This window comes from Astatotilapia calliptera, chromosome 6, assembly GCF_900246225.1.
Source record: "Astatotilapia calliptera chromosome 6, fAstCal1.2, whole genome shotgun sequence".
NCBI classification, from domain to species: domain Eukaryota; kingdom Metazoa; phylum Chordata; class Actinopteri; order Cichliformes; family Cichlidae; genus Astatotilapia; species Astatotilapia calliptera.
This window is the reverse complement of record NC_039307.1, coordinates 28,540,495-28,553,728: the sequence shown is the minus strand read 5'-3', so window position 1 is coordinate 28,553,728 and position 13,234 is coordinate 28,540,495. Positions and strand designations below refer to the sequence as shown.

The window sequence follows — 13,234 nt, the reverse complement described above, 5'->3', positions numbered from 1 at the left end:
ATAGCGCCTCCCTGTCGTCTGATGAAATAAAAGGCCAAAGCAGACAGCCCTGAGCAACAAAAACCTTCTATGGTCAGAAATATCCACACCCTGGCTTTCCTTGGGCGGTTCCTCTGAAAGGGGCGTTTGTTGAGTAGACTTAAAGGCTTTATCTGTAGCCAAAGACTAAAAACCTGTCTGGGGCCATAAGATTAAAGTGATGTGCAAATATTTTTGAAATTATTAGTGTCATTCTTTATTTATCATATCTATCTAAATTCAGCTTATTGCAGCACATGTATTACACACAAAAGCACTATCATTCATTTCTATGGGCACTTTAATTCCATTTGGCATTACAAATATAAACAGGACAATGGAAAACAAACAATTTACAAGATCGTGTAGAAAATCGATGACCCGATTCTGGATAACAAATAATGACAGTTGTGTGCTTGAAGACAAACAAGGCTTTCTAATAGGAACACAGTGCATTATCACTTAACGTACACCTCGACTGCCAAACTTTCTATTGCTGATTGTGAAGGTAGACAAATTATGTGTTGCTAAAACACAATCTGTTAATCACTCTATAGATTTATCTGAAGTTATGAGAGCACATGGAGGAGTGACGGTGATCGCAGTTCTGCACCTCTACTTTCAGCGTGATGAAGAAACCTTTCAATCTAAACTTAATAGGATGCATCCTGCCGAGTTCATTCCAAGTATTTAGCTTTTCATTCAAATTCTGCAACTCGAGGGGTCTGCACACGATCACAGCAGAAATGTTAAGAGGCATCATACACAGCAGAAGCATATCAGGTGGCTTATGTTTGGTACCCTTAATTCATACAGTCGCACTTGTCAGCATACTGGGTTTTTTTTTTTTTTTAAATTCAAAGTGATGACACAGCTCACTGAAGAGCTTTCACATTCAAATAGAAGTGAAACAGCTTCTCTGTTAGAAGGTGTTTAGCTGGAAACTATTTCATACGCACAGTTTAAGGTGTTTAAGTAAAAATCGCATGCACAAAAACATCTTAATCATGCTCTTAAATACCCTGCTATACCTACAGAGGGTGGAACACTTTTATAGTGAAGAGGCAAAATGTAAAAACCCTTGAGAGCATTTAGCAGGAAGCTGTAGTCACTGCTGCTATAGATGGAATTTCATTATTTCTCAGGTGACTAAGGTACCTTTTACTTTAATTATGACTTTACTTAATACAGCCAGTGATTTGAGGAACAAGTGCAAAAGTATTTATTTATTTATTTTCAGTTTCTGCCATGTGGCAGTTCAAAGCTCTACCATGTGGACCGCATTAAAGCCTTTTCAAATACTCCACATTAAGATGGAAGGTGAACGAGGTCTCAAGTGAGCACTAATCAGCAGCAGCCATTCGTGTAGGTCAGAGGTCATCTCGCTTCCCTCGCACCACTAATAAAGTCTCTCGTGTTAGTTTGGGGAGGGAGAAAGGTCAAACAGATGGCACAATGACAGCAAGATTCAAGAGTGAACAGGTGAGGGGGGGGGAGTGCAAAAAACTTCCAGTTGCTCCGTACTACTGCGTGTTTGTACATATGTACACTGTACAGGCTTTGTGTCGAGTGGCTACTGCAGGTAGCGGTAGACTTTGAAGCAGTGGTTGCCAGAATCGGCGACCACGACGTGTCCGTCTGAAGTGAGCGCCAGTCCCTGCGGGCCGTAGAGGGGGTCCACTGATGTGTTGATGTAAGAGAGAAATGAACCGCTGCCATCAAACACCTGAGAGAGAGAGAGAGCAAAATCATCACCGCTGGAAATCAGTGTTTCGTTCATTCTTTTTGTGGAAAATACAACACACCTAGTTATAAAGTTGAAAGAAAAAAAATATAATGATTTCATGAATATGGATGATGTAGTGACCAAAATAGTTTTTAGGAAGCAACAATTGTTGCCTTCTATTGTTTTAACCCTTCTGAGACTCAAGCTTTTGTATGGGATAGATGTGATGCAAGAGGTCTGTGAAATACAAGGTGCAGAAAAGCTAAATGGAAGATCTCCATCTGAGGACGCAGGGTCTCAGGAGGTTCAAAAACATGTATTTTAGACACCAGCGTGCAGTGATCAGGCCTAACATTATGCCTAATATTGTGTCGGTCCCCCTTATACTGCCAAAACAAGTCTGACCTGCCGAGCCATAGACTCCATTACACCCCTGAAGGTGTGCTGTAGATTCTGGCACCACGATATGAGCAACAGATCCTGTAAGTCGTGAGGTGAGACATCAATACATTGGACTTCTTTGCACATCCCGCAGATGCTCGATTGAGATCTGGGCAATTTGGAGGTCAAGTGAACACCTTTGAACTCTTCGATGTGCACCTCAAACCCTCCCTAAACCATTTTTGCTTTGCTAAAAGAGACCACATCGGTCTGTGAATGCAGTTTCCATGAAAAGGTTTACGTGGTCTGCAACAATGCTTAGGTAGGTTGTACGTGTCAAAGTAACATCCACATGGATGTCAGGACACAAGGTTTCCCGGCAGAACATTGTCCAGAGCATCACAATGCCTCAGCCAGCTCGAATTCTTCCCACAGTGCATCCTGGTGCCAGTTGTTCCTCAGGTAAGTGATACGGACACCGGCCATCCATATGATGTAAAAGAAAACCCAATTCAGACCAGATCATTGCTTTGGGGTCCAGCCCAGTGTTGGTGTTGGGGGTCAGCATGGGCAGCCTGACTGATCTGCAGTTATGCAGCCTCATACACAAACTGATGCACAGTGTTTTCTGACACCTTTCTGTCAGAACCAGGGTGAACTTTTTCAGAACTTCAGTAGTTCGTCTGTTGGATCGGACCTCACAGGCCAGCCTTCGCTCCTCACATGCATCAGTGAGCCTTGGCCGCCTATGAGCCTGTCGCTGGTTCACCACTGTTCCCTCCTTGGACCACTTTTAAAGGATACCGGCCACTGCAGACGGAGAACACCCCACAAGAGCTGCGGTTTTGGAAACCCAGTCGTCTAGTCATCAAAATTTGTCTCCTTATCAAACTCACTTAAATCCTTACACTAGCCCATTTTCCTTCTAACAGATTAACTTTCAGAACACTTCCTCCCGCTAACAATATATCCCGCTAACAGTTGCCATGATGAAGACATAATCAGCGTTATTCACTTCACCCGTCAGTGCTCATAATGTTATACCTGATCAGTGTATAAATATACTATTAATGGTGTTTTGGTAACATTTCATAAGCCATTATGAGGCAAGATTGTAATGCTGGATGCCACTTAATAAAAAAAGAAACAGAAGTTTGTATTAACCGATTCTTCGAGGAGTAGAAATGATTCATTCTGCGTACCTGTATCCTGCTGTTGCCCCAGTCGGCTACTATGATGTTTCCATTGACGTCCACCGCCACTCCTGTGGGGGCGTTGAACTGGCCATTGCCTTCACCATTGGAGCCAAATTTCAGCAAGAATTCTCCTTCTGTGTTGAACACCTGCAGTATGGTTTCAGAGAAGCAACAGCAGAGAGAGAACACTTCTTTAAAAAAAAAAAAAAAAAATGCAACCAGCACATATTCACATAACAGAACACTGATATCCAGACCAGGACTCACTGTTGTGTGCATCAGGCCTGGTTTACAGTCTGATAAATGCAGTGAGATACATTTAAATAAATAAGAAGCAGATGCTGATGGATTTGAGACCGTATTCTTAGCCGATGGTTTCCTCTTTGCACAGACTGTCTGCTCAGACATGATTGGTCAATACTACACTGACTATAAATGGACTCCGAACTTGTTGGAATGTCATAAAATCCTCGTCCACATGACAAATTTCCCACCTTCGACTGATGAATGTGACAATAGCCTTTTAATGTGAATGATACGAGTAGAAAACGCGTTGTAAATCACGTTTTGGTGGCAGCTGCTAACATCTGTATTCCTGTAACACACAGACTGCTCTGGGAGTTCACTTGCCTTGACTGAGTGGTTGTGGAAATCTGTCACAATGATCTCGTTGTTGTTGTTGACAGCAGCAAAGTGAGGGCCTGGATTAGAAATATGAAGAAGATTTTAGATATCATTTGTACAGTTTTGCTTGACTGCGACAAAACAAAAAGTCAGAAAACTCCTACATGACAGGTAGAATAGAATAGAACTCAACTTTATTTTCATTGCACATGTCACAAGGACATATTTGTGGAGGACATGCAGCTTCAAAAATGAATTCAGCAACAGACAAAAAAATAAATAAAAATAAAAGTACACTGATTTTTAATGCTTTAATGTTAGAGCATGACCAAAATATTGGTCAATAAAGTTGGATTGGAAAATATTGATATATCAGTCAGGTAATTGGCCATTTTCTGATATATTGCTATCAACATTTATAATAGCCATAAATCCAACTTTAAAAAGTAAAGAAGACCGAAGCACCCTTTAATCATGCTTTGAGTGTTGCTGTTGCATAGTTTATCCACCAGAGGGCACTCTGCAACTTCCCTGTTAGCCACAAGCAACCAGCTGATTTGAGGAGAGTCAGGCAGAGCGTGAACATTTTTTAAAACAATAAAACAAAATTATTTTAAACTGAATTGCCATATAATCATAGTAATAACTCAAATAACTACACGTAATACATGTTAGGGAAATCTGTTTATGTTTCATGTGTCAGAAAAGAAAAGCTATCAGACGACATATTAGACAAAATATCGGTATCAGTGTCAGTCTTAAAACTCCTACATCTGTCGCTCAGATTAAATGTATGACAAAAAACAAACATACAACCAACTCATAGCATGATTAATGAGACACCATGCTGTTTTAGGGACACTTTTGTTTATAATAATGGACGAATCTGATGGACTAAAGTTGCTTTTTCCATATTAATGACCCTCATGAGGTCAGTGCAGCTCCTCTTCATTCAGCATGCAGGTTGGAGAAAGACTGAATTGTGTTATCTTGGAGCAGTGCACTGTATTACCATTGAGTGTACCTGCAAACTGCCTGTCACCGTTGCCACGGTTACCAAACTTGGTGACCAGCTTGCCGTTGACCTGGAAGATGAAGACGCAGCAGGACTTGTTGTCGACCACGATGATGTGGCCGTTTCTGTCCACCGACACGCCTTTAGGACCCATCAGCTTCCCCGAGCCGATCTTGTTCTGGAGAGATTTTATTTCACGAAGCCACGCGTGAGGAAATGAGTACTTACAATCACAAAAATACAAGTAATGGTCAGTATTACTGTTTGCATTAACACATAAAACCCCGAAGCTGTCTTCTGTGTGTTTGCACGTAGACTGAGAGCACACCCTAAGTCCTATTAGAGAGATCCCACTCAGGAAACCAGTGGTTTTAACCCGAAAATCTGCACTCTTTTAACAGAAGATAAGAAGGCTGAAAAGGGGAAGTCAAAACCAGCATGAGTGAGTCTCTTAACGCGTGAGAAATTTGCAAATGAGGTGTGAGAAAGTGTAACCATCTGACTCGAGGACAAAAATCAGTGTGACCTTCTGCACAGCTGCAGCGGCACTGGAGCCCACCCGGGAACATGCCGACTATTGCCGTTCTGAGGAAAAAAATCTACTGAACGACCCAGTCCCAGAGATAAATAAAACTCACCTTAAACTTGCCCTCGCTCGAAAAGATGCTGACCCATTTGTTGTCATAGTCTGCGATGATGATGTCGCCGTTGGGGTGCACGGCCACACCTGTCGGCCGCTGCAGCTGACCCGGAGTCCTGCCCCGGATGCCGAAACGACTTCTGAACTGGCCGTCGTTGGAGAAAATCTGGATTTGGTTAAAAAATAAAATGAAATAAAATAAAACACTATGTTAAATATTAGATAGTTTTCATATATTATCTCAGAGAACAGGCGCAGATGCTTCAGGGAATTCGTTCTCACCTGCACACACTGGTTGTTGCTGTCTGCTATCAGCACCTTCCCCTGAGAGGAGGCAGCCACTCCCTGCAGGTTCGTGAACTCCCCTTTGTTTCTTCCCTTTGTGCCTGTGAGACACGAAACATGACCACGTTCACCATGATGATGACGACACGTACGTTTTCTACATGTAAAGTCTATTGGTTACATAGTAAAGGTAACCTGATGCTCAATTTTCACTCCAGCAGTAATAAGCTCTCTGTTGTGTAAACATTTATACTTCACATAACCGTGAAACAGACGTCTCCAAACCATATTTACTAGTATTATCTTACTTACATTGTTTTTTTTGGTCTGTTTTTTGGTAGAAAAAGTAAGAATTGCAAAAGGACAGCTGTTTATTGAACCTTCTACCATTTTTTTGTATTAAAATAATATTTAATATAAGTATTAGTTATTATTTCTTGCTACATCTGGGTTTTTGTGGGGAAAACAACAAAAACTATCACATTGATGATGTAGACGTCACAAAAACTGAAGCATGTGACATGTCAGGGTTAAAATCATATGAACACAAGACTCTAAATCCTCATGTTCAAGAAGCCGAATTAATCATATTATTATTATTGAGCTTTTGTCACTTTTTAAATTGCTCGTAAATACTTGTTAATCAGCTATTTAACTGAATTTTCCCTAGTGCACGGATTCCCAAATTGTGGGTCATGGCCCCCGACAGGCCGTGAAGATACTGGAGGTGGGCCACAATAATAAAAGAGGATAATGGTAATGGGAGGGCTTAGTTTGGGATATTGGTCATTACTCTGGCCTAAATTTACCTCTCCTGTATTGAAGTTTGTGTCTCAGTGGCAGGGGAGTCACACATTCGCCTTAACACTTTGAACATGACTGGGTAGCATTAGCAATTTATAGCCAGCTTGTGTTGTTTATGCATTTTGAATAAACTTTTTTCCCCACTGATGGCTCCATACAGTGTAGACTACACTTTACATCCTCCTTTGCGGTTAGTGCTAAGGTTTGATGTTCAGCCCTCCGGCTGGGAGCCGGTCTTACCGATTCTGAAGATGAGGTCGTCCTCAATGGGATTCTCTTTCCTCCTCCCTGTGCTGTACATACTGGCCGGCCTCTTGATGGCCTTCTGCTTGACGTGTCCGCTGCCCGGAGACTTGAGCCTCTTCTTAACGCCGTCTGAAGTCGGTGACACGTCAATGGATTTGGTGGCCTTTATCTTAAAGGGGCTCCCTTTGATGTGTTGGTCATATAAGCGCAGAGATAAAGTACACGTGCCCTCTTTAGGAGCTGTGAACAGGTACTCATAAGTGCCGTTCTTGTTGTCGAGCACGTCTCCGTCACACTTGCTGCCGTCAGGCGAAAACATTTCAGCGGTGATGACTGCGTTGCCCATCTTGCATAGCTCTCCATCTTTGTCCTTAGTAGTGATGGTGATGGAGGTGGGCACGCCTACCACACAATGCCGCAGCCCCTCGCCTGTCGCCACAGTCTCGGAGGCAACGGCGTTGGTGGTCACAATAGTGCCCAGGTTGTGGATGGACTTTTTTAGCCCTTCCGTTTCTACGAGGAAGTCCAGCTGGTTGTTCTCTCCGGGCTGCAGCGGAAGCTCCTGGCTGGCCAGCTCGACGAGACGCTCGCCCATCTGCTTCTTCACCAGCAGCACCTCGGCCTCGGTGCCCTGGCTCAAGGCCTGCTCCGTGAAGTTGCAGCTACTGGTGATGCCCTCTTGGCCCTGCAGCAGGGTGTCCAGCTGGGCTTGGAGCACCTACACATGCATGCATCAGGGGGCAGCAGAGAAACACTGAGCTTAGATAAAACTTTATGAAGCTTTCAAAATTATTATTTTTCTTGCAGTTATTCTGTTGATTACATTATACTAACAAAAAGAACATTAGCTTTGCCTTTGTGTCCGCTTTTAAGATCAGATCAGGTTATTATTGGTACTTGGCAATCCTCAGCTTGGGAGCAAATATATGGTATTAATTAAGGATTACAGGGATGTTAGTTTATTAAACTGCTGGTAAATCTCAGAATATAATGCAATAAAAATGTGATTTCTTATATTACCTAATTTTAATTTGTAAATTAGTCACTTTACTACGACCACACTGCTGTTCTTTAATCGCAATCTTCTTTCAGGCACTCTGATAATTAAATAAGGGCTGCTTTGATTGTAATGCTGGATATTCAGATACGCCTCCCATGTGGAAGCTGCCACAGCTTTGCTGGTTTCCTTCAGCTTTTTGGGACTCAAAAAGCTTACCACCGCTTGCTTGTACAGGTGGTAGAAGCAACGTGCAGAAAACTGTAGGTATCTGATAACCAGATATAAAACACCTTCATACAGAAATGACCTTTTCACTGCAACTGAACTGCAGATAAAGTGTAAGTGTGTCTAAATGCAGGTGTTTAAACTGGTCTGGTTACCTGGTAACTGAGGATGAGGAACTGATCAAATATCCAGAATTAATCAAATCTTTAAGTCATCCTATTGTCTCATTTTACAGACGAACCCTCCTGAGCAATAACGCGCTAACCTAAGCCACATTTAACCGCTAATAACCAGCTTTACTAACTAGTTGCTACCGTCGGTGTTTACTAAGAGCGCCGTGACAAGCTGAACTCGGGTTTTTGCGGCTGACCCTGCTGCTGATGTGTTCTTGGAGTTCTCAAGGCGAAAAACAAAAAGTGATTTACTAACATGCCCGACACGCACTTTCCTGCGCCGATGTTTAACGCCGCAAAACAAAAACAAAAACAAAAAGCAGCGCATCTTATATTCTGCGCTTGATACTGAAGCGAACAGACTGCGCATGTGTTTAGAAAGCAGCGCAACTTCTGTAAACCCCCCGTGAAACCGAACACACCTGTGAGCGCTGTGTGGGGGATTGCGCTCACACGTTAAATTAATCTGGCGCTAAAAAAGTGCGACATTACCGCAGGCTGCACACGTTAAAGCACCGAGACAAACTCACCGGCGTCCGGCCGTCATCACACTCCTCTTCTACTCCCAGAGACGCCATAGCGTCCAGTGTTTCACCCACACAGCTCATCCGCGCAGTAAAACTAAGACTCTTTGTAACATTGTAGGACGAGAAATTCACGGTGAAGTGACAAAGTGTTTGCGGCCCGGACTGTACTCCCTCCCCACGCGCGGCACGCCCAAATCAAGAGCGCACGCTGGACACCGGCTTCATGTAGCAGGAGCAGCAGCACAGCTTCCCCGTGGGCTGCAGTGCTGTGACCGATCATCAGCCACTCAGTTGTAAATCATTAGCTGTGCCCATGTGATGCAGCTCCCCGAGGGAGTCAGCAGGCTTTTAACCCAACCGGCTGATTGGCTCATGGGTCAATGCAGCGCACAAGCCCCCGCTCCGGCACCTCCTTCCTGTGGAGAGGCAGTCTGTGCCATACTGCAAATTTATTTTACTTTCTATCCGATCGATACCAAATACTGATATCGATACTTTTAACTCATTTAGACAGTTTATGCCGGAGAAGCATGACTCATCATACATTTGCGATTCCGAACAATTTTAATGACCACTAAATCACATGATTTTTACTTTGTACAATAATTCCTTAACACAACCAAATACACCTTTTAGCTTTTCATTCATATTTTGAAACAGTTTTTATTATTATTATTCTTGTTGTGGTCTCTAAAGCACTTTGGGTCACCTTCTGTTGTTTAAATGTGCTGCATAAACTAAATAAACTCTACATTCATCACATTCAGCCATTTTTTTAAAAATACAATTCATCTTTAAGGTATATTTTTTCCCTTTCCAACAGAATGATCTATTTTAATAATTAACACAATTATATGGGCTGAATATATATTTTTGAATGTTTGTATATAGTCTGGAGGTAATCAGACTGCTGAAGTAACAACTGTGATGGACACTTTGGAGTGGCATCAGTCATTCCTTTCACCATGACATGATCTGCATGGTTATTCTTTGGCTCACTGAATGGCAGTGACAGTGGGCTCTGTCTCTGTCTACCTTTATTTGGCAACTAAGTCACATGACCACAGGACAACAACAAACACGGTGAAGCAAAATGTGCCTGCATGAGAGGAGCGGTGTTTGCGCCGACATGTCTGCTGCCTGATAAACGAGAATAATCTACAGAGCTTACAGCAGAGAAACAAACAGACGCATCAATCCTCTCGTGTCAGTATTGGGCCAGTAAGAATACCAGTGTTGGTATTGATACTATCTATATTATTTGGATAGCCCTGACCTGTTGAAGGACCCGTGACAGGTGAAAAGATTACTTTAGTCTGTGCTCCAAAATCTCCAGATCAGGCTCATTTAAGTGCTTTACATTTGTCCTATTTGGTTGTTACATTTTAGCCAAAGTCCCAGCTGTGCTTCGCTCTGCACTCACCTTTTGCTTGAGGCCATAGTTGACCTCCAGCTCCATGAGTAGAACGCTCTTGCGGACATTGAGGGTCTTCTGCAGCTCATCGAAGGTCGCGTGGATGTCGTCCTCGATGGCGCTCTTCTGATTGGTCAGCTGCTGAAGAATCTCTGACAGCGTCTGCAGGGCTGAGTCGATCTCTGGTAACCTGGAGGCAGTCGAGTAAAATGTCAAGGTCGTGTGACAGAGCTGGAGAATCATCACTGCAGTGCAATATGACAGTATTTACATAATAATATTGCTGCTGCCTACCTCTTCTTAACAGCATCTAGCTGGTGGTGCAAGGAGGCCTTGTGCTGTTCCACTACGTCTTTAAGAGGCACGGTCGGGTGCTCTCCGTGTTCGCCGCTCGTGCACTCCTGACACATGGCTGTCTCACACGGAGGACAGTAAAACTCCATCACCTACAAATCAGGAAAAAGCAGGGATCTGAATTTATAATAGGCTCGAGTCATAGACCCATTTATCCACATTAATGCTGAGGAAATAAACCATCTTCCTGATCCTGCATGCTTACACACCCCTTTAATGACTCCATCTCACATGTGCCAACTCTGCATCTCCAGACTCAGGAGTCCTGTCCTATTTCCTGCTTTTGTTGGGGACACTGCTCTGCTGTGTCACTTTATCAGTCTACTGCACAAACTTGCCCATCAATAAATAATGTTCTTTGCTTTAAAATGATCTCGACCTCTTGAATCACGGCACCGTCAGCTGGTTTGATATTCTGCTCCACGCTGAAATACCCAGACAGATGTGGACGAGACTGCTATGAAATTATTGTGTACAGGCATGACAGACGCTCAGATTATGAAACATAATGACTTGGTGATCTCCTGACTTCACCCTCAGCTCCACTCTGAACATCTATAACCCTAACTAAATGTTAAAGCTGACTTTGCTGTCAGGTGTCAGTGTGAGGAGCTCTTACGCTGCCTCCATGGTTTGGGCAGGAGAGTAGCTGGCCTGTAGCCACAGTGGTGATGTTGTTGAGAGCGGCGGCCTCTTGGCTGCAGCTGCCCGGCGCCCGCTGCAGCACGTCCATCAGGTTGGTGATGAAGAAGTTATTCTGCAACGCCGCCACACCCTTCTCCGGCAGGATTGAGGTCTGGCGGCACACGGGGCACGACAGTGTGAGGCTGTGGGCCGGGATATAATTCTGCAGGCACCTGCAGGAGGACGACAGGTGTATTAAAAAGGTTGTAGTTTCAAGATGTGGTGCTTTATTGCCTGACTTAAAGTTTTCATCTAGCAGTCCATTAACAGCTTATTTGTCCTTCAAGTAAAAGAAGAACAGAGCAGGTCAAAATCCTGACTTTGAGACCATCTAGTGGTTGGAACGATTATACTCTGACAGCGATTTGCAGCAGCACTTATCAACGACATCTGTGCAATGTAGTGTATTCAAATGCAATGACCGTGCCATAAATCCTGTCATTGTGAAGCTTTTAATGTATATACAGAGATTCCATTAAATTTAGTGTTTTATATTATACTATTCAAATTATTTAAAGTCAGTATATATATTTATATTTTTAATGCAGTAACACCTGCACGAGTAAACAAGCACAGCTAGAAACTACACAGAGAGGCTACAGTGCTACTCACTGCCCTGCCACCATAAAAACGCCCGCTTTTTTTACCACAATGAGTATGTAACTTTATCCAAAGTTATATTAAAAATACAATAATAAATAAAGCACAAGAAAAACAAACATGGCAGAGAATACTTTAAAATCCTGCCACGCACACAAAACATATATGTGAAACTATACTGTTTATGCATGTAGCTGCTGTGCTTTTCATTCAGCTCATCTTAATTCTCCTTTATTGAACTACATTTACTGATATCATCAATGACACATATATGTTGTCCATTGTGCAGCAGTCTTATTTTTACATGAAATAAATAAGCTTGAGGTAAATAAGTGTTTTGTCACAGCTTGTCTAGCCTCCAACAGACTCTTTGTCGGATTGCTGAGGACGTAATAAACAGTGACCCAAAGATGATCATCAAATCACATGTAAATATAGTACATGACAGCTCATATGAGCTTTAATCTAGTCAAACAAAGGTAAATGGTGGAGCTGAATATTTTAATGTTCATCCCAGCATCTATGTGTGAAACACAGTAGTTATGCCCCACAGAAAGAGTTAGAAATGACTGTATATTGTTCAGCTGCACACTGATGCTCCAGAAACAACCAGAGCAAAGAGGCAGGCGCACACCGTGAACAGTTTGTCTTTTGTGACAGAAACAAAGGCTGCTTAACAGCGAGGATGACACCAACACACCAGAGTCAACAGCAGCGATGCAGACCTGTGTCCTAAAATAACGCACAAGTTTAAAGCAATGAGATATTCATTTAAAAATCTGTTGTTATTATTTTTATTACTGCACCGTTATAGGCTGCATCATGTGTCTGAAATCATAAAACAGTACAACACTTACAGCACTTTGGAAACTCCACTCACCGCTCACAGAAGGTGTGCAGGCAGGGCAGGACTTTGGGGTTCTCGTAGCGGTCCAGACATATGCTGCAGATCAAGAACTGCTTGTCAATTTGGCGGACGACAGGACTGGGGATAGTGGAGCCTTCACTGGCCATCCTAAAGCTCTGGCATAGAAGTCCCTCTTCCTCTTACCCTGCACCCTGCGGAGCGACACGGAGGGAGAACAAAACCGGTGAGGACGTAAACACAGTGGCATCACATAGGATCAAACGCACAATGAAGATCTTGTGGTGGTGAGCGGGACTCTGTGGGGCTGCAGAGATCAGAGTTTGAGGCCGAAGGCAAAGACAAAGTACTTTCTTCCTTCCACAGAGGAAATGCAAAAATACACAAAGAGACACATCAATCAGCGCCTGTGACCAGGCAACTGCAAACAGCCACTCAAACAGGACATGAAGATGAA

At 43.1% G+C, this 13,234-nt stretch overlaps 1 protein-coding gene across 3 annotated transcripts in view; it reads right to left on the bottom strand.

Annotated features, from left to right (window-relative positions):
* Window positions 1–301: 301 nt before the first annotated feature.
* Window positions 302–13,234, bottom strand: part of trim2a (tripartite motif containing 2a) — a 32,120-nt gene continuing 19,187 nt past the window's right edge. For all 3 annotated transcript variants that reach the window (XM_026171510.1, XM_026171509.1, XM_026171507.1), the window contains exons 2-12: window positions 12,793–12,971; window positions 11,248–11,485; window positions 10,569–10,720; window positions 10,284–10,464; window positions 6,930–7,653; window positions 5,883–5,986; window positions 5,599–5,766; window positions 4,970–5,138; window positions 3,952–4,022; window positions 3,328–3,468; window positions 302–1,744 (exon numbers count right to left, since the gene is read on the bottom strand). In XM_026171510.1, coding sequence (XP_026027295.1) covers window positions 1,592–1,744; window positions 3,328–3,468; window positions 3,952–4,022; window positions 4,970–5,138; window positions 5,599–5,766; window positions 5,883–5,986; window positions 6,930–7,653; window positions 10,284–10,464; window positions 10,569–10,720; window positions 11,248–11,485; window positions 12,793–12,926 — 2,235 coding nt within the window. In that variant the 5' untranslated portion in view covers window positions 12,927–12,971 and the 3' untranslated portion in view covers window positions 302–1,591. The remainder of the gene's footprint in view (window positions 1,745–3,327; window positions 3,469–3,951; window positions 4,023–4,969; window positions 5,139–5,598; window positions 5,767–5,882; window positions 5,987–6,929; window positions 7,654–10,283; window positions 10,465–10,568; window positions 10,721–11,247; window positions 11,486–12,792; window positions 12,972–13,234) is intronic.